Here is a 21,153-nt window from a genome sequence, read left to right as displayed (position 1 = left end):
AATGTGTTGCCATCTTGGCATGGCGGCTGCTATTGTTCAGGTTTAGCTGTGAGTTTTCCTTGATACTATACTGGAGGAAGCCTAGTAACCTACTTCGGTGAGGCTCTTCTCTGATATCTCTGAGTTTAGGATGAGTTTTCTCTCCTTTACCTTCCAAACACTATCCTCTTAGAGAAAGTCTCTAATCTTCAAGGACCTCATGGTGAAGGACTTTGAACTCGCTTGTCACAGGTCGGGTGGGAGAAATCCTATATCTTTTCCCTCTCTCTTCTCCTTGATTTCTTCCCCATATATTGATTAAACCACCGTATATTTCCAAACTGACTTAGGTATTTTATTTGGGATATCTCCTGGTGACCAAAATTCAAATTTAGATTAGGTCACAACCCTAAATTATCCTTACAAAACCCAATGGAATTTCTCCTTGGTTATGGGAGGGGGTTGGGTATAGGGGAGGGAAACAACATGAATTATGTAACCATGGAAAATATTCTAAATTAATTAATTCAATAAATAAAATAAAATAATTAAGATAATAAAATAAAAAGGACTATTTGTTACCCATGCCATTATAAAGGGATTTTTTTTTATCTCCTAGATCATAGTTATTATTTAGAAACAAACACATCATCTCTGCATCACCTATTCTTAAACTTTTCTCTGATATTTCTTTTACCTGACACATCTGTCTATCTTATGAAGGATCTGGGCATTGAGAATGCTATGTATTAGCACCGATAACTATGTTTAAAATGATTCTAATTTAGACTTTCCTGAAAAAAGAATATTGAACTTTTGAAACTCAAGAAATGGCCACAACCATGACATGAATATTGTTTGTCTGATACTGCTTTTCCAACCAAGTAACATGGAAACATTACACCTGACATTTAAATCCCTAGAGACAGAACAATAAAATATTTATTTATTCTTTGAGGAAACTATTCCAACATTAGTAAACATATAAATCTTAACAACAATAACAATTATATAATCTTTTAGTATTTGTAAAATGTTTTACAAATATTGTCTCATTTTATTTTTACCACAGCCTATTAAATAGTTGGGATTATTGTTCCTATTTTACATAGGAGGAATCCTTGACAGGGAAAGATTAGGGCTTTCCCAGGGTCAAACAGCTTTAAGTGTCTAAAGCAGAATTTAAACTGAAGCCTTCCAGTCATCCTTAGATTCTGTTCCCTGTCTATTGTACCACTTAATTGCCTCTACTAAATATATCAAAATTAATGATTTTTTGTTGTTGCATATAATCAATTTTTTAAAATGTAAAAAACCTCAAAACAGACCTCTGATATGTACATTACAGAGTCAAAATTAATTATCATTTACAAAGAAAGTTTGGCATTAAGCAATTTATATTATTCTCTGAATAAATATAGTCACTGGTCTCTGGATACCATGTATCATAGGCAGAAGAGGTGTTCTCTTCCTAGGTCAGTTTTTGACAGCTTCATGACTTTTTATTCCAAGTACAGATTATTATATTATTACATTTGTTATTGTCAATAACATGTGGCCAGATGGCCAACATTGTATATTTAATTTCAAGAACATTGAAATTGCCCTTGTAATTCAGTTAACTATACCATAAACTAGCCTTCCTCCCAAGATATCATCACCTTCTTCAAATCATTTAAAAAACAAATACTTCAGTAGTTGATATCTGTAAACATGAATAAGGCAATATAATATTTCCACTCTATTCTTTTCAGAGAATTTTATTGTTTTATTGTTGCCCAATTCAGAGCCAGCACTTGAACTCATATCTTTGGATGCAAAAACCACTGAGCCATTTATTCTGTCAGAATTTCTATGCCTTTTTCTCTTTCTTTCTTTCCTTCTTTCTTTCTTTCTTTCTTTCTTTCTTTCTTTCTTTCTTTCTTTGGCTCACATCACAATATTGTTCTTCATTATAATTACACATAATATAGGACTAGTCCTGGAGTTGGGTGGACCTGGGTTCAAATTTGGCTTCTGTAACCTTGGGCAGGTCACAATCCTTATTTTGGAGCCTTTACTGCTCTTCTGGCTTAAAATTAATACTAAGACAGAGGGTAAGGGTTTAAAAAGAAAAGTAATCACAAGACATTAAAGAATAATTGGAAGTTTTGCATATATTCACCTAGTAGAAGTATAAATTCTATAAAATTTAAGCAATATCACAGCCTTGGAGAACCATTGCTTTACATTATGCTTGTCTTAGAATTGCATTATTTTTTTTTCTACTGTGATGTATACAGTGTCTCTTTCTCTAAATGTTACAAGCATCTTGACAGGATCTAGAGGATTGAGATCAACATCATTGTTTTTATCCTGTTCCAGTCTGACTACAAGAACAACTAGATGTCACAATTGATAGAGAGCTGGACCCAGAAGACTTATATTCATGAGTTCAAATTTGGCCTCAGACACTTACAAGCAAGCTACTTAACCCTGTTTGCCTTATTTTCCTTAACTGTAAAATGAGCTAGCAAACTACTCCAATATCTTTGTAAACTACTCTACTACCTTTGATAAAAAATACCTCAAATTCAGTCATGAAGAATGGGAAATGACTGACAATGACTGAGCCAGAGACTGACTACCAGAAAAAAGTCTTTTAAGCCAATCAGCAACACCTACCACCTAATTTAACACTTTGATGATGCTTAGATTGTCAATTTAAGAAGATAGAAGGAAGCACTGTTAGGATATGTGTCAAATGATGGAGTTGAAATGGATTATATGAGAAGTTTACAGCTGAAAGCAGATTTAGAGGTCTTCCAGGCAAACCCATCAAATGTGAAGTCTTACCCAGAATTTCACTGCAGTAGAACTAGGATTAGAATTCAGATTCTTTCACTTCAAATCTAATGTTCATTTTACTGAACCACGATGCATCCTTAAATGACACCCAAGATTACTTCTAGCTCTAAATTCTATAAAGTAAAATATACTCATGATATAACCTTATTGTTTTGCTTGAAGTATTATCAGTTCTTAAAAACTCAAGATTAACCTATTCAAGAAATCAATTGGTTAATAGTTATTAAGCACTTACAATGTGCCAGTCAAAAGAAAAGCCTTGCCCTCAGGAAATGTATAATCAAATGAAATATAAGGAACAAATATGAATTTTAAAGTCAATTGTGACTGTTGTGGGAACTAATCAATGTTTCAGACTAAATTTGCCATCTTGTTTTAACAAATTTGATTTATTATGTCAAGATCATTATGTTAAGAATTCAGTCTCAGTGAGCATATAGGTCATTGAAAAAGGATGCTTGAAGGGAATTCTCATTCTGCTTCTTAAAGAGAGAAATGCAGAGAACTGGTTACTTTTGTAGCTATTGAGAAAGGTAGATGATAGAGGATGGGAAAGTGTGTTAACTGACCCATCATAATCTAGGTAATATTTACATTCTAATTTTGGTTCTGCCACTAAATTATTTTACCTTGGACAAGTCACCTCCCTTGAATCTCAGTTTTTTTTTAAACTTGTAAACCAATAGAAATGGATCAGATAATTTCTGAGTTCCCACTTAGTTACAATAATGTATGCTCTATTGTCTTATATGGGATCATGGAATTTTAGAGTTCTCATATGTTACAGAAGGTAATGTAATATTAGAGCTGAAAAGGACCTTATAAATCATCGAAGACAGTTGCCTTATTTTATAGGAAGAAGAAACTGTATAAAAATGAAATGACTTGCCTAAGGAAACATGTCAAGTAATAAGACATCTGCTTATCAGGCCTATTAACTACCAATCCAGAGCTCTTCCCATCATGCCATGTTGCCTCCCTTGTAACTTGTATTTCTACATATAATAGGAGCTTAATAAATGTTTGATTGACGGACTGTAATTCCATTTTCAAATCAGACTTATCTAAAACTTGAATGTGGCTTAAAATTGATGTTCTTTTTCAGGGTATTGTTATAAGGAAAAGAAGGAGCAGCTGTTGCAAGGCAGAAGCATGAAGGTTCCAGAATTCTAGGAGAGTGACAGAGTTCCTCTTCCTTGGGGGACAAATGAAGCTGGAGGATGTTGGTCTAAGCTCCTTGGGTGAACCTCCTGATTTGGACTAGTCTCCCTCTGAATCCCTTACCCAATGACTGGTTCCTGTGTCCCTGTGTCTGTATATCTTGTGGCTGATAGAGTGATTTCCAACAGCTGCTCAAGACATCCAAGTGCCAACTGCTAGTGAGAACTCTTTCCTCTTGCCCTGGTCCTGCTACCTTCAATTCCTTACCATCTTTATATATCAACTAAGGGGGGGGGGGCTAATTTAGCTAGTTGTAGAAATTAGATTTGTATGTAGAGAAGTATTAAAAAGTGTAGACTTTATTTTTGAGGAAAGGTTATTTATAATCTAGAGAAATCATCCTAATTCCCTTCCCTTCCCTTCCTTCCCTTATCTTAAATAAAAAATTATTTTAGGTATACATTTATATACATACATATATATATATATTTATATATATGTATATAATTTCAGTATAATGTTTCAGTATTAAGGTAGGTTTTTAACAGAGTTCATTTTAGGGATGTAGCCAGTGTCTGGACCAATATGACATTTGTACCAACTCCCTCAAAAGGCTGTTGTGAAAATCTAGGAGATAGCTAATGTTGCATTTCCTAATGTAAAATTGTCAGCCTTTATGATTTTTATTATCATTATGCTGAGTGTTGCCCTGGTATCTGGAAAAAGGGCTAAAAGAAGATCTTTCCGTTTGGAACTCGTGTTTATATGGATGAATTAAACAGAATGCATTTCAGAGTTGTGATTTATACCAGTGGAAAAAATACTAACATTAGTGAGAGAGCAAATCAATGAACGTATATATTTTTTGTTTGTGCCCAGCCTTGTGATTTCACCAGTATAGAGAATTTTGGGTCTTGAAACTCCTTCCACCAAACAGATGAGCAATTTGTCTGGTTGTTAAAAGACTTAGAGATTTGCCAGGGACATTGAGAAGTTAAGTGATTTACTACTGACTGACAAACAGCTACCATATGTAGGAGGCAGGACTTGAATCCAAACATTCCTGAGAGAGAATTCAAAGATCTATCCTTATGCCCTATTGCCTTTTTACATTTATTTATCTATTTAAATTTCAATTACAACAAAATGCAAACAGCATTTTGCTATTTGACTAATTCACAGGCTAATAGAAACTTAAATATTTTCTATAATTTATCTTTAATCATTTATTCAAATCAGTAATAAATGAATAATCTACATATGTCTAGTAGGAATTACAGAAATCATGAGTAATAAATTAAGATTATGTAAAGTCTTCAACTTGTAAATATGGCCATCTAAATTTCTCTAAGAAAATGATATGTTAGAAAGTGCAAGAAATTTGCATTTAGAAATAGTGATCTATATTTTATACATTATTAAAATCCCAGCTCTCAGAAAAAATGGGATATATCACCTTAAAAAAAGAGGGAGAGAAAGGAGCGTTTAGTATGCATTTTCTCCCATCAACTGCAGAATTTTGAAGTCCCAAGATTCTTGTAAACTTGGCACCTCATCTCATTTGTTTGACAGATATTATCATCTGAGACAATGCTAATTATTCAATCTGTAGCCAAAGAACTAATCATTAAAATGTAAATGGATGTTCCCCACTTCAATGGCTCACCAGTGAAAAGCATTAACAGCTTTCTGACAAGAAAGGGAGAGGAGAGCTTTACTGTTGCTTTACCCTCCTGGAGGAGATTCACACTCAGCACAAAGAAGGGAGTTGGGGATCCTATCTGTTCCAGTCCACTTAGGCCAAGTTCTGCTGCTGCACAGAATAGGTTAACTCTTATTCAATCCTGGAGAGATTATCCAGCAGAGAAGACTTCTTTTAGATTCTGCACACTACAGAGAAAGCTGGTGCTCATTTCCACTAATTACTTAAATGATTTAAACGTGTATGAATATTCATGTAGCAGCCAGTTTCAAAAAATAAAGTGCAGCTGAGGCTAGGTTATCAAATCTTTGCCTTTCTCCTTTGATCTCAAAACGGTTTCATTTTTATTGCTCTGAAATACACTCAGAGAGGCACAGAATGCTAGAAATGGAGAGATAGTAAAGTTTTTCTAGGCACATTGTACCACTGTCAACCAAGGCAGGGCTAACATACTCTTTTATAGGTCATGCAACCTCTATTTGAACATTTGAAGGGAAGGGATCTGGCTACCTCCCAAGTCAGCTCTTCCTATGCTAAAACAGCTTTAATAGTTAAAAGTTTGGAATATTTAAACTCACCTCACCCAGAACTACCCCCCAACCCCAATCAGAATCCAGATTTTTTTCCCCAACCACTTGATGCTAGGCACATCTTACAGAGTACTCCCTCTTGTATAATCATCATAGACAGAATCGCAAATTTACACTTGAAAGAGGAATTAAAGCACATTTAGGGCAGCACCCTAGTTTTACAAAGAAACTGAGACCCAGAGGAGTTGAGTGACTTCTCCAGAACCAAACAGATGTAGAGTCAGGATTTGAATCCAGGTTAACTCCAAACTGATGTTATGTAGATGGTATTGATTTACAATTTTAAGTTTCCAGGCAAAAAATTAGGGTGGACTTAGGAAAATCATTCAGGCATAATGGTAATATATTAGGCTGATTGTAGCTGAGACATCTGAGAGCTAAAATTCCAGCCTGGTACTTAAAATAATCCCAGGGAAAATGGTTTATTCCTGGATTAACAAGTAGGTTTTTAATCTAGGTAATTATCTTTTGATATTAAAAGCAAAGAAAGGGGGAAAAAAGAAAATGTGACAAATCTCCTTTAGCATGTAAAAGTCTTGTGAATACATTAATGATCCAAATGCATATGCAGCTAGAATTATCTTTCAAACAGGTGGCCATCAACATCATTAAATATAAGAAATGTACTACTTTCATGCACAAAGAATATGTACAATTACCTTTGTATTACTTTTATTCACAGAGTATACACAATTACCTATAATCAGTGCAAATCGATTCATCTTTAAAGCTAATAGTTAAAAATGATCATAGAAAACAAAATACTGAGTATTTTTTCACAAAATGTATTATAGCAAAAACAATAAGTTCAGGGGAAAATTTCCTATGAATTTGTCCAGGGTGAAACATTTATATTATGTTCTATTTAACTCTTAACTTTGGACATAACACTCTTGATTATCATGTATGCCTTTGAGTTCACATGTTACTGAAAAACATCTTTTGCAGGTCAAAATTCAAACAGACAAAAATGAGGTTTAAAAGTTTTAAAAATCTTACAATTGTAAAGGATAATTTTAGCATCTTCATTGTTACAAATCAGGCGATAGCTAAATTCCATCTTTACACAATACACATTATCTTAGTAATTATCATTAATGGATCATCTCTTTGTCTTTATGGATCCTTGCTAAACAACATTTAAGAAATTTATAAATTTTAGCAATAATTCAATTAATCAGTATTATTCTAGAGTATTGTCTTTATAGTTTCTCATTAAGTCTCTGCTTACTATAAAAAAATTCAAGTACTACCACCTGTAATATACCTTTGTCATCCCACTTGTTAGAGCCTTTTCAAAGGTAACCTCATGTTTATCTGGTTTATATATTCATATGACCATGTTGCCTCCTCCATTATAATGTAAATTTATCAAGGATGGGAATCATTTTCAGTTTTATTTTTATTATCACAAGTGCTTAGCACAGTGCATATCATATAGAAAGCATATAATAAATGTTTGTTTGATCAAATCATTATTTTCCCACCAGACTCCCCAATCCTTTGTTTTTCAGTCTTTGTTGCTAAATTTTTTCCCAAATATACTAATTCTCAAATACAACACACTAAATTTAAATACATATTTCTTTGATAGTATATAGATTTTTAATTTAACTATGTTAGCATACAAGGTTAGATATCAGAGGCATTAAAAATAGGGTTTTCTCCCCATTGGTTTGAGCAGCCAGCTCTAAACTGAATTTTGCACCAGTATCAGTTTGCTTTGTAGTGCCTTCCCTCTGCCCCAAAATATGAAATCAATCATCAGAATAATATTTGTTGAGTTTTCTATTTGTTTGGGTTCCACTTAATCAGCACTAGACAATGTTTTCTTTTCCTTATCTGGTTCCAGAAGCATAAAGCTGCCATGCTGCACTGCTACCCAGGTTTCCCAGAGCCAGCTGAAAGCACTTACACATCCAGTAGAATTATCTCAATCTATATTTTTTATGGAATTAATGATTTTCTTTAGATGAAAAAGAAGAAGGCCTGACTGGAAATCAGGTATGGACTCTTTCTTTTATAACACCAATTACATTACAATAAATGAGATATTACAGTTCTTCCTTTATGTATCACTAATGAGGTACCTGAATTTGCAGAAAATCTTAGTGTGTAATTCATGACTTTCCAGTTAGCTTTCTCTTTTAAAGTCAATCAATTAATACTCTCAAAATATGGCCAATTTAAAAAATCTAGAAGACAGGACAATGGTCAAAATTGAGAATAAAGTAAATACCACATTCTCCCCCCCCCCCATTTTGATGGATATGCTTTACTTTAGAGAGGCAGCATCTGTAAGGCCAAAGTCCACATTATATCTTACTCTGATTTAATTTACTTTGCACACAAAACTCAAGAGGGGTTGTTCCCTCCCTCTTCCTACTCTCTTTTTATAACATTCTTGACATCAGCAAAAATGAACAAACAAAAGGAAATGATTATATGAGTTTACTCTGAGCGTCCCCAGCCCAGGGGATCCAGTAAGCATGGTAAAGCAGACTCACCTTCCGGTTCCCCACAGAGGGTACACTGTGACTCTGCAAACAAAGAAGAAACAAAAGAGATGTCATTACTTCCATTGATTTCCAGATTACAATGTAAGACATTAAATAAATAAAAATCACAGCTTGAAAAGAGATGCTCTACAATTCAGCTAGACAATCCCTGTCTGAGTCAAGTGTCATAAACAAAAGCAGCTCTCATCCTGGATTTGCTCAAGAGACATTCTCTCTGAATCTTTCATTTAATTTCTTATTTTATATAGACCTATATTAATTTTATTATGAAAACAGATACCAGCTGTGTTCTCAATATTGTCAAGGAAAATATCATCCTTCCATCCAGAAACTACCCCATACTTATTTGAATTTAATTTTCTTTATCCATGTTCTCCCTTCTCCCCTACACTCAGTAGAATGTAAGATTCTATTCTTGAATGCCAGAACTGTTTTGGTTTTGTTTCATTTATGTGACAAATATTATCTTTAGAGTCTAGCTCAAAAAGGTGCAATAATTGCTTATTTTACTCAATTAAATAAAATTTCTCTCCGGCTTCCTTTAAAATTCAGTTCAAATGTTGTCTCCTATAGGAGGCCTATCTTGAAGGCTTCATTCCCCAAATGATAGCACTGTCTCCAGAAATTCTCCTTGATATATTTTGCATTTAATTTTTGATGTATATTGTTGTTGCAACCTTCCTCTTTATCCCACCAAACCATTACTCTTGAAGGCAGAAACTGTTGCCTTTTTGTCAAAACTTCATTCTCCCAATTTGTACAATGCAGTCCTTTTCATAGAAATTCAGAACATTTTTTGGGGGTTGCCTGGATCCCTTCAGTAGTCTGGTAAAACTCATATCCTCCCTTAAATATAATGTTTTTAAAGACATATGATAAAACAGAGTCTTAGGAATAAAACCAATTATAGCAAATCTTTTTTAAAATGTCATGGACCTCAGGTTAAAAATCCCTTTAATGTTTTTAATATGTGTTGTTGGATTGGATTAATTTGAATTAAAAGTTAAAGGAGAGAGAGTAAAAAAAAAAAGACCAGAGTATAGAAGGTGACATTACTCTTGGTTGGCTATAGCTGAATTCTGCCTTGAATGATCAGAGTTGGATTTTTATTCTTTTGATGGACAGTATGAACAAAGGCAACATTCAAAAAGTTTAGTGCATGTTCAGGGATTAAGAAATACTTTACAATATAAATTGTGGCTAATAAAAATGGGTAAGTAGTCTGGGGATTAAGATTGTGGAAAGCCTTGAATGACATGATAAGAAATGTAAATTTTGTTTGTTGAGTAAAATTAAATTGGTAACAAACAGGAGTCACTGAAGTTTCTGAGCAGGGAAGGGACATAATGATAGTAGTGCTTTTGGGAGAAGAATTGGCAGCAAAGTAAGAGGGACTGGAGAGAAAACAATTGATACAAAAAGGTTATACAACAGACATTCACGGTAGTCTAAATATGAAACAATAAAAGACCTCAATTAAAAGGCTGAGCCTGGGAGCTGCAAAGTAGGGGCATATGTGAGATGGTAATCTGGTATCCCAAAAGAACAAATGCCTGGTAGATAAATAGAACTGGATGCTCTAAAGGTACATCAAAATGAACGTGTTCAAATCAGGACTCATTAACTCTCCCTCTAAATCCAGTCCTCTTCCAAATTTGCCTATTTCTGTTGAGGTCTCTACCATCCTTCTAGGCACATAGCTTCATAACTATGAACTCATTCTCAATTGTTCATTTTCTCCTAACCTACAGATTTAACCAACTGTTAAGACTTATTGATTCTTTCTCCACAAAATGTCTTACGTCAGTCCCCTTCTCTGCACCATAGCCCCACTACTTTGGTTTAGGCTCTCATCATCTCTTGCATAGACTATTTCAATAACCTCTTGATATTCATGATTTAAAACCTCCATCCTCCAATAATTTCTTCACACAGTTGCCAAAATTATATTCCAAAGTCATAGTACATGATGATCTTAATTTGTGGAAGAATTAAAATGATTCATATACACTTATACATAAACATTCATATGCATATGTGCAAGGGTGTACACACCCACACAGTCCCTCATCACATGATCAAAGGGAGATGAGAATAAGAGAAAGGATGCAACATTCATAGTTAGGGTATGCAAAGGTAGATCAAGAATCACAAAGACTAAGATGATCAGTTAAAACATATTTCTTTCTTTGCTATTAACAATTCATAAATCTCAAAGTGGAAAAATGATATTCACATTATTAGGTTACTGTGTTCAATCATTTTTCTCCAATTGAGTATACTTTTTGGCATGATTGTTTGGGTGTTTGAAGGGAAGAGCCTGTTGTGTCAAAACAAAAAATATCAATTTAAAAATACATGTAGGGATATTAATATAGTAAAGCATTAGTTGACTGCACTGAACAACTTTCTGTAGTGTGAAACTTAGAAATTTGGCAGTGGTCACAGATGTGTTCATATACTATGTTGAGTGCCAACCTCTTGAAACTAAACATACGGGGAACTAAAATGCAAAAGATGTTAATATTTTGATGAGGAGCCACCAGACTTCTCTTTGCAGAGATAACCATCCTGCTCAATACATGGATCCCTCCCAATTTCTCTAGAAAATTTTCCACTCTGTAATCCCTATTTTTTTCTCTTATCTTCAGTTTCTCCCTATCTTTTGCTTCTTCACTGCTCCCTACAGACATGGCAATGTGGCTCCGTCCTTTAAAAACAAAACAAACAAAAACCCCTCTCATTTAAACACTGATCTCACTGTTCCTTATACACAAAAAGTCCTCCATTTCCCTTTTTCACTGGCTGTCTCCCATATATGGAATGCTCTTTTTCTCACCTCCTGGTTTCCCTGGCTTCCTTTATGATTCAGCTCAAATTCTGCCTTTTACAGGAAGCCTTTCTTGCTTCATCCACTAATGTGCATTCTAGAAATTACTTTCCTTTAATACTGCATATATTTTGTATGCAATTTTTTTCATTTTTGTCTTCTCCATTAGAATGTGAGCTCCTTGAAGGCAAGATCAATGTTTTGTCTTTCTTTATGTCCTCAGTACTTGGAATAGTGTCTAGCACATAAGTACTTTAAGTAAACACTTCTTGATGGACTGGCTGCCATGCTATTTACCCTTCGTTCTCTATTTTCTTTCCTCTGATAAAAGTCTAAACTTATAAAAGTCCATTAGTGCTTCCCACATCCTTTGTTACTCTCATAAACCCTCTTTGATCTGGCTTCTGACCTCATCATTTAACTGACACATCTCTTTCAAATGATCTTTTAATTGTCAAATGAAATTGCCATCACCCAATCCTAATTATATTTGATCTCCGAAGAGTATGGGTCACTGTTGATTACTCTCTTCACTGGATGCTGTTTCCTCTCTGGGTTTTTGTAGTACACTCTCTGCTGCTTCTTCTGACTGTTCCTTCTCATTCTCTATTTTCTTTTTTTCATTCTTCATCCATGTCATTCCCACTAAACATGGCTGACTCACCAAGTCTCTATCCTAGGTCACTTTCTCTTTTTAATCTATGATATTGAACTTGGTGGTCTCATCAGTTACCACACATTTAATTATCATCTTTATGCTGTTAAATCTCAGATATATGTAGATATATACATATATCTATCTGTATGGATTTGTGTTTGTGTTACATATACATGCACACACACATATTTCCAGCCTGAGTCCCTCTTGAGCTCCAATCATGTGTCTTCAACTGTCTTTTGGACACCTTCACCTGAATATCCATTTCAGAAGCAACATACCCAAAACATAATTCAATATCCCCTCTCTCCAATCTATTCCCCAAACTTCCCTATTACTATTTTTAATAAAAATCATTATCTTCAATGTCAGAATAAATACTGTGTACTGATTCAAAGGCAGAGGAATGTTAAGGGCTAGGCAATGGGGGTTAAGTACTTGCCCAAGATCATACAGGTAGGGAATGTATAAGGACAGAATTAAATTCAGGACCTCCCATCTCTTGGCCTGGCTCTCAATTCATTGAGCCACCTACGCTGCCTCTCTTCCTTGTCACTATTAAGGCAGCCATTATCCTCCCATCACCATAGGCTTGCAACCTGGCCCGTTTCTTTGGGAATCTCTAATTCCTATTATGCTTTTTCCTCTACTTAGTTTTGCTGGATTCCTCAGCTAATAGCATACCCTTTTCAGGATGTCTTTCCTAGTCCCAAAGCTTCCAATGACTTCCAACTACTCTTTATATATTAGGTATTAACTAGGTATTTGAAATAGCTAGCTAACACAGAGGGTAGAACACTGACTTGAAAATTCAGGAAGACCTGAGCTTAAATCTAACTATAGATGCTTACCAGTCATATGACTTTGGACAAGTCATTTAACCTTTTTCTGCTTCAGTTTTCTCATTTACAAAGTAAAGATAATAACAACACTAAATAACAGGGTTGTTGTGAAGATCAAATGAAGTATTTGCAAAGCTTTGCAATCCTCAAAGTGCTATATAAATATATATATTAGCTATTATTATTTTTATTACTACTATCATTTATATGTTGTCTATGATGAGAATGTTTATTTCTTTTGGACAAAGAGTTCCCTTGTATCTTCAAGCATAGCACTATGGCTGGCATATAATAAGAGATAATAAATACTTGTTTTATTGATTTTGGTCACTTTTTTGACCATATTTAATCTGGAAAATGAGGGAATCAGATAGAAGTTGAAAATCAACAATAGTCTGTTGACTTTAGTTCCAAACCAGAATATAGTTTCTAGAGTACTCACAGTCAAATATTGGTCTTAGTGGAAGAAGAGCATCTACCAGCAGGATAGACTAACTTTTTCAAATTGAAATAGAATAGCTTTGTTTGTCTCTTTTCTTTTTTGCTTTTTTTTTTGTCATGTCAGGCCAGACCTGTGATTCTGTTTGTATGCAAGTCCTTGGAGCTGCACATCTTTGAAATTGTTATTGTGTGGAGCCAAAATTTATATAGACTAAAATAGTGATTATTTTTTCTAAAAGTCAGTGGTTTGACCTCCCTTTGTTAAATAGCTTAACTTTTCTAGTTCTAATTCAAAGCTCAAGCATACTTAAGATCTGTATAACTAGTTCTGATTATGAATTCATCAACCCTAAAACCAAAGGTGCTCACTCAGCCAGTGGCCTGTTAGCTTCTAGAAAATTGAATTCTTATGCAAATGTCATTTTAAATTGAATTATTAATGTACCCAAGCCTCATTTTTCCCAGAGTCTTATTCTTTAAAAAAAAAAGGAATCTTTAGAGAAGATCATAAGTAAAGACCTGCCATCCCCATATAATACTCATACTAGAAAGCAAAGTAAATGAAATGATCATATTTTAGCAAAGTTACACATTTTACTTTTTCTTTAAAGATTTATTAAAACTCTTCCATTGGAAACTCTAAGTTTATTTCTAACAAATATGGAAAATGTCTAGGTCTGGGAGAGAAATGCAGTCAATAGTCAGTAGAGACAAGAGTTAGAGTTAAATTTCAATTAAAGGCCACAGGGACCATTTGAAATTATACATACTGGAAACTAAAATGCAAAGGATGTTAACATTTTAGTGAGCAATTACCCAAGAACATATGAGGAATATTGGCTAAGTATTTGTTTTTCATTTCTGTAGACCAAGCTGTATGCAATGAATGCCATTGTAATTTTTTAAAGGAAAAACAAAAACATAAATGACATATAATGAAATTTACTGCTACTCAGAGGTGTGCTGGAAGAAGCTCAATTATCTGTAATAACTGATTGTTAAATTTACAATCTGAATATTTTTATCTCAGAAATAAGCAAGTTACAAATCAGGGCTTGATTTATTATTTATTGATTACATAGAGATAATGTAAGAATAGAAAAAATGTTAATAAACATTTAAGAATGTTTATTAAAATACTTAAAAGGGTGGGCATTTCCTTCAGAGAACTAGTAATTAAACATTTGTTAACAGCTTATCCCTGCTCTCAGTAATGCAACAAATCATTTTTCAGTTATACCTATTATAATAAATATAAACATTTAAGACTTGATTGCTAAAGATCCCAGAATTACCTTTACTCTCATAAATCATTTCATCCTACCCTGACTCAAGGGATGAATATCAGACACAATATCACTGACTGGTGATTTAACAGACCTCCTGTCATCATCTGAAGATAAATAATAATAAATAAATAAACATGACTAAGACAAATCATTTCATTTTCATGAATGAAAATTATTAGAATGTTTTCCCTTGAAAGTGCTCTTCCTGAAACATGTACCAATTGTTACTAATTCTGCCCTTAAGGTCTAGGAAGAGCAAAAATACCCTCTCATCCATGTGACAATTCTTCATATGTTTGAAGATCACTCCCATGATCTCCTTTGTTATTCTTTTCTTTTTCCAAGGTAAACCCTATTTCATTTATTTTAGACTATTTTTGGTTGACAGATTTTCAAAATTCCCTCACCATCTTTGTCTCCCTCCTCTGAACCTGGTTGTCAGTTTCACTCCTAAAATCTATTACTGGACACGGCCAGTTTAGGGAAGATATTAAGGAAAATAGCTATTTTTTAAAAAAAACAAACCTCATCTAAAGGTATATCTCATATAGAATACAGAAGGCAGCTTCATTATTAGGTTGCTTTAAGAAAAAGTTGGGCCTCTTTTTTTAAAATGACAGAAGGAATTTAAAATGTTATAGAGTCATTGACTTCCCCCCCCCCCCAAATGACCTTAAATGGATAAGGATGAATACTATGTGAAAAAAGTTTTCTTAAAACTAAAGGTTACCAGACCTGCAAAGAAGATTATCTAGTCCAGCATATTAATTTTGTAGAAGAGGAAACAGACATCCAAAAACAGAAAATTATTTTTCCATGTAACTAGTTGCTGGTGAATATGAGATTAGAACATGGATCTTAAACTAGTATTTTTTCTAATACTCCATGTTTCTTGTTAGCATTTCAGAATGCAAATGGAGAATTAGAACCCTATTTTCTCTTTTCTTTTGAACTCATATAAAGCTCCTTTCCCAGGACCCACTCAAGGGATCATAGAATCAAAGGTAGAGACATGGAATGGTCTTTTAAGGTCATGTAGTCTAGCTCTCTGATTTTTCAAATGAAGAAAGTAACTTGCTCCATTTCACACAGGTAATAAGTGGCAGAGCCAGAAATTAAGACTAGAACCTCTGAGCTGAAACAGAGCACACTTTACACAAAATATATAGCCCTTTCTCTTTCCATGGAATTCCATTTCAACAAAATAGTTATTTCTCAAAGGATTTCATAATTATGGAATTTGATCTATATTGAATCTCTTTTTCTTTTCCACAGTGCATCCATTAAAGAAATGTGAACAATGATGAGAATTAAACCTGATTCACTGTAGATTCATCATCGTTAGTGATACATCCCATTTAAATTAAGAGAAGACTGCACTAATTTGTGCTAATTGGCACAGGATAAAGAATTTTCCTGATTATGTCATGTACATTTAATACATACCTGGATAAAGATACTGTCCCATGAGACTCATCTTATTTCCTGGATGCTCACCCAAGTGCTCCATTTATTTACTATGTGATGTGTTCTATTTTTAAGTTTCAGGATTATGTAAATGGGTATATCCCATACGTGAATATATAACCATTTTATCTATAGAGGTGGTTTGAAAGTTATGTACATATTTTGGGCAAGAACCTTATGAAACATCTACATATGGAGATACACATACTCTTTTGGTTTATAGTCTAGCAGACCTACATACATTTTCTTCTCATTTTTAAGCATATTCAACAAAAGTTAGGGTGAAGTTTATCACTGTTGAGAGAGTACAAGCCAGTGAAGGCAAATCTCCAGGGAATCTCTGAGAAGGAAACAGCAGACTTGCATACATATGTGCAGAGAAACTTTGCAAAGTGAAGACTGGCATAAGCAGGGGAAATATTGACAGAGAATTTTTTAAAAGAACAATTTCATGCAAATTGAGGAAACCCCTATCCCCCAAATATTTCAGGGATCTTTCAAATACAACCTCAGGACTAGAAAACAGTAACACTAATTTTTGGAGTTGTGGAGACATGTTTGGTAGCCTTTGAATCAACAAATAGTGTATAGCTAGGTGGAGTAATGAATAGAGAGGTAGGTCTGGAGTCAATATATAGCTTGAATGATCCACTTAGTGATGAGGTCTTTGCTATGCATTGTTCAAATGAGATCATGTAAAAGGGAAAAGGAAAAGCTGGAATTTAAGTGAGAAGACTGACAAAATATGATGAGGGAGAGAAATAACCTATAGCTATTTTATTAGCATTTTAATTTTATTTAAAATCAAAGAAAAGGCACTGAAATATTACGTATCTTACTGCTACAAAAGATTACAATATAGACTATGAGAGACCAATAATGTCCCAAGGTATGTTCTAAAAATGACTATTCTCTAAACAGCCTTCCCAGTAGTCCATGATGTTAAATAGGTCTTGTCACACCTTAATTTGAGAGACCTGAAAGATATTAGACTTTTCTAGGTAATGGTGGATAAACCATTTCTGTTACTGTAACCTCAGTTCCTTCATCTCAAATATGAATTAGATAATTTCTAATGTCTTATCTAACTCTAAATCTTAGGTTCTTTTTCTTCCCTTTGGAGTGGCCATGATCAACAGAAGAACCTTGGTAGCATCTTTTTTCCCTCTACAACTAGAATATCTTCTCTGTTATTGTTGTTGTTTATAGTCAATTCAAGCATGTCTTGCTCTTCAAGACCTCATTTGGGGTTTCCTTGCCAAAGATACTGGAATGATTTGCAATTTCCTTCTCCAGCTGATTTTAAAGTGTGATAGACCTAGGACAGACAGAGTTAAGTGACTTGTCCAAGGTCACACAACTAGCATCTGAGGCCGGATTTGAACTTAAGACTTTCTGACTCCAGATGTAGCACTCTATTCATTACTCCACATAGCTGCTCTAATAGAATACGGTAGGATTTTATGATTCTGCTCTTGTTATTCAGTTGCTTTTCAGGCATATCTGATTCTTTGTGACCTTCCTGGCAGAGATAGTAGAGTAGTTTGTCATTTCCTTTTCCAGCTCGGTTTATAGTTGATAAAACTGAGGCAAACAGGGTTAAGTGACTTGCTCAGTATCAAATAGCTAATAAGTGCCTTAGGCTGGATTTGAACTCAAGAAGATGAATCTTTCTAACTTTAGGCCCAACACTCTTTCCATTGTGCCATGTAGATTCTGCTAACCTTGTGATTCTGCTAACCAAAAACAAAATAATTCAGTTAAATAAGAGCCTACTTATTGGAGGCATGGTATTATGCACACTTCAGACTGGAGAGAAAGGAAATGTCAGTCTTCTTCAATATTACTAAAGTAATTTTCACCCAAAGTCCTGCTCTGATGTTATACTCTCTCATCTAAGCAAATAAATAAATAAATAAAATCCTGGGGATTGTTACTGCTCTATTTGCTGAGATTGTCCAAAATTTTTTCTGTTCCCATTTCTATTTGAAGTGAATGTTTAATTTCTATTCAGCTGCAAGCAAAGATGTGAAGAAGGCAAATTCACATTTGGCATCTACCCAACATAATCAACCAATCAGAAATATTTATTAGACATCTACTATGTACAGTGAACTGTTGGAGACAAGTGGTTCAGAGAAGTGGATGATAGATTTTTATTCTCAGCGATGTTAGAATAATTTGTTGTACATGGTCCCCAAATCCTAAAACTGAATCATTTTGCAGAAGGGCATGCTCTTAGCCAGCCCCTCATACATCCCTCTTCCCAAGTTGCTAACTTTTTAAAAGCCTCCTTCTCTGGAGCATTTACATTTATTAGGATCCCTCAACAACTGAAGAAGCTTTAAGATGAAATGGAATATATGTTTCATGATGAGATTTTAGATACCTTAGGCAGCTGATAAAGAGGAGGGTGGATTCTAGGACAGCAAGTAAAAAAAAAAGGTTCAAATCATGTAAGGAGTCATTAACTGTGTAAGATTGGGCAGAGCAAAGCTGTCTTTAATAAGAGAAGTTGAAGAAAAATTAAGAAACTCCTCAAAATGCTTTTGGAATGCATTAGGTAATGAATACCTGAAATATAAGTATATACACTGTTTCTTGAAATCTCTAACAGAGAGACTACAGATTTAGATTATTTATTCATTGTATCAGTAGACAAATCCATCTCCTACTTCCAGGGATACATTTCATTTTATTTTTCCATTTTATTAAGAGTGAGAGGTGTAGACTTAAGTAACTGATTTGATGCAAAGGAGAATGAGAAGACTACATTGAAGAAGTAGATAAGAGCAAGGAGGACATCCAGGCAAAGTGCTATGGAGGAAAGAGAGATCACTTTCATCTGAAGATAAGCTTCTCCTTACAGAGGAAGCAGCACTTGAATCATGCCTTGAAGAAGGGAGAGATTGTGTGAGAAAACCGAATATATACATATATGTACGTAGGTAGGTAGGTTGGGAGAGTACACTGTAGACATAAGGGACCATTTACATAATGGCTGAGAAACAGGAGTACAGCAGTTTAAGAATGAGGGTTGGAGAAATGTTCAAATTGAATGAATATATATATACATCATACATACATGCATACATATGTATATATGTGTGTGTGTCTGTGTCTATGTGTATCTATATACATATATATGAAAACCACATGAACATATGCATTTATATGCAATTGTGTATAAAATATAGACAAAATTAAAAAAGGTTATTTTTGGGGTGAGTGGAGTTGGAAGAAAAGGCACTAGAAGCTGGGAAAGATAATGAATGACTCCAAGGAGGGGCAGCTATGTGGTGCAGTAGTTAGAGCACCGGGTGTTGGGGACAGTGGGGCAGAAAATCTGAACAATGGACAGGTTGTTTAACCTCTTTTTGTCTATTTCTTCATCTGTAAAATTCAGACAATAAAAAACATATCTTCTGGGATGGTTGTGAGGATCAGATAAGTTAATAACTATAAAGTAGTTAGTACAGTGCCTGATGTGTAGTAAGCATTATATAAATGTTAGTTACTGACTACTGAAGTAGAAGGTGGCTCAAGAACAGAACCTTGAAGAAAGGTAGGAATTCTAATAAGAAAAGCTGATGGTATATATATCTATATATATATATCTATATATGTTTATATACATATATTTGGAAAATTGTAGAGATTGAACTAAAATTAGTTGAAGATGTTAATAATTTTTGCACAGTAGCAGGATATAAAATAAAGCTACAAAAATCATTAGCATTACTACATATCACCCACAAAATTCTGCAAGAAGAGATAGTGATAGCCCATTTAAAATAACCAAATTAATTTTGCTATTATATTTTCTAGTTCAATACAATAATTTTTGGTAATTTAATTGAGATGATGTTGAATAAGAAGATTAATTTAGGTAGAATTGTCATTTTAATTATATTGATACTTTACACTCATGACCAATTAATTTTCTCAAATTATTTCAATATGAACATTTGTATAAAGTGCTTTATAATTATGTTCATTTCAAAGAACAAAAGGTCAAGAACATCAAAAGAATTTATTTAAAATATGTAAAGAAGGTCTAGGAGTACCAGATTTAAAAATTTATTATAAAGTAATAATTATAAAAAACATCTGATACAGGCTAAAAAATAAAACATGATCAATTGAATATAACAGACATAAAACAAATAGTAGCAAAAATATAGTACTTTTATGCTTGACAAAAGTAAAAATCTAAGCTTTTGGCATTGTAAGGATAATTTTAGCTTTGTGACTTGATATCTAAATAATTGGTCACCAGGGATAATTCCCAAATAATAAAATAACCAAGTCAGCTGGGAATTATGGTGATTTTAATTAATAGAGAGAGAAAGAATTAAGGAAAAGAGAGAGAAAGAATTAATTTAAACTGCTCTGGCTCAGGCTGAGCCAGGCAGTAGTTAAAGAACTTTGGCCAAAGTGGCCTCCCTGAGCCTAAGGGAAAGAGAGTCAGTCTTATCACTCACCAGGAGACCTTCTCCAAGGAAGCTGTCTGAGTGAGATCCTCCAGGCTGAGTTCTAGTCCTGAACTGAACTCCGAATCCAATTGCACTCTCAACTGAATTCAAATCTATATCTAATTGCACTCCGAACTGAATTCAATTTCCTGAACTGACTTTTTTAGCCTCCTTTTTAAAGATATTCTCTCTTATGTCACCTCCCCTAAATTTTCACATCTACCAATCACAGTACATGCTTTTTCCAGGACTGCCTGTTCTTTAGTTATCACCTTCTTTGATTATATTTTCTCCAGGACTATCCACTCTTTAGTTCTCACCTTCTCTGTTTAGATTATATCTTCTGAGGTACT

At 34.0% G+C, this 21,153-nt stretch overlaps 1 protein-coding gene across 5 annotated transcripts in view; it reads right to left on the bottom strand.

Moving 5' to 3' along the window:
• DLGAP2 (DLG associated protein 2) overlaps nucleotides 1-21,153 on the bottom strand; it is a 1,318,656-nt gene that overhangs the window by 594,744 nt on the left and 702,759 nt on the right. For all 5 annotated transcript variants that reach the window (XM_056813399.1, XM_001381443.4, XM_056813397.1 and 2 more), the window contains exon 3: nucleotides 8,787-8,819. In XM_056813399.1, coding sequence (XP_056669377.1) covers nucleotides 8,787-8,819 — 33 coding nt within the window. The remainder of the gene's footprint in view (nucleotides 1-8,786; nucleotides 8,820-21,153) is intronic.

The sequence above is a fragment of the Monodelphis domestica genome, chromosome 1 (genome assembly GCF_027887165.1).
Source record: "Monodelphis domestica isolate mMonDom1 chromosome 1, mMonDom1.pri, whole genome shotgun sequence".
NCBI lineage: Eukaryota > Metazoa > Chordata > Mammalia > Didelphimorphia > Didelphidae > Monodelphis > Monodelphis domestica.
The sequence above is the reverse complement of the archived record's forward strand: the minus strand, read 5'-3'. Positions and strand labels throughout refer to the sequence as shown.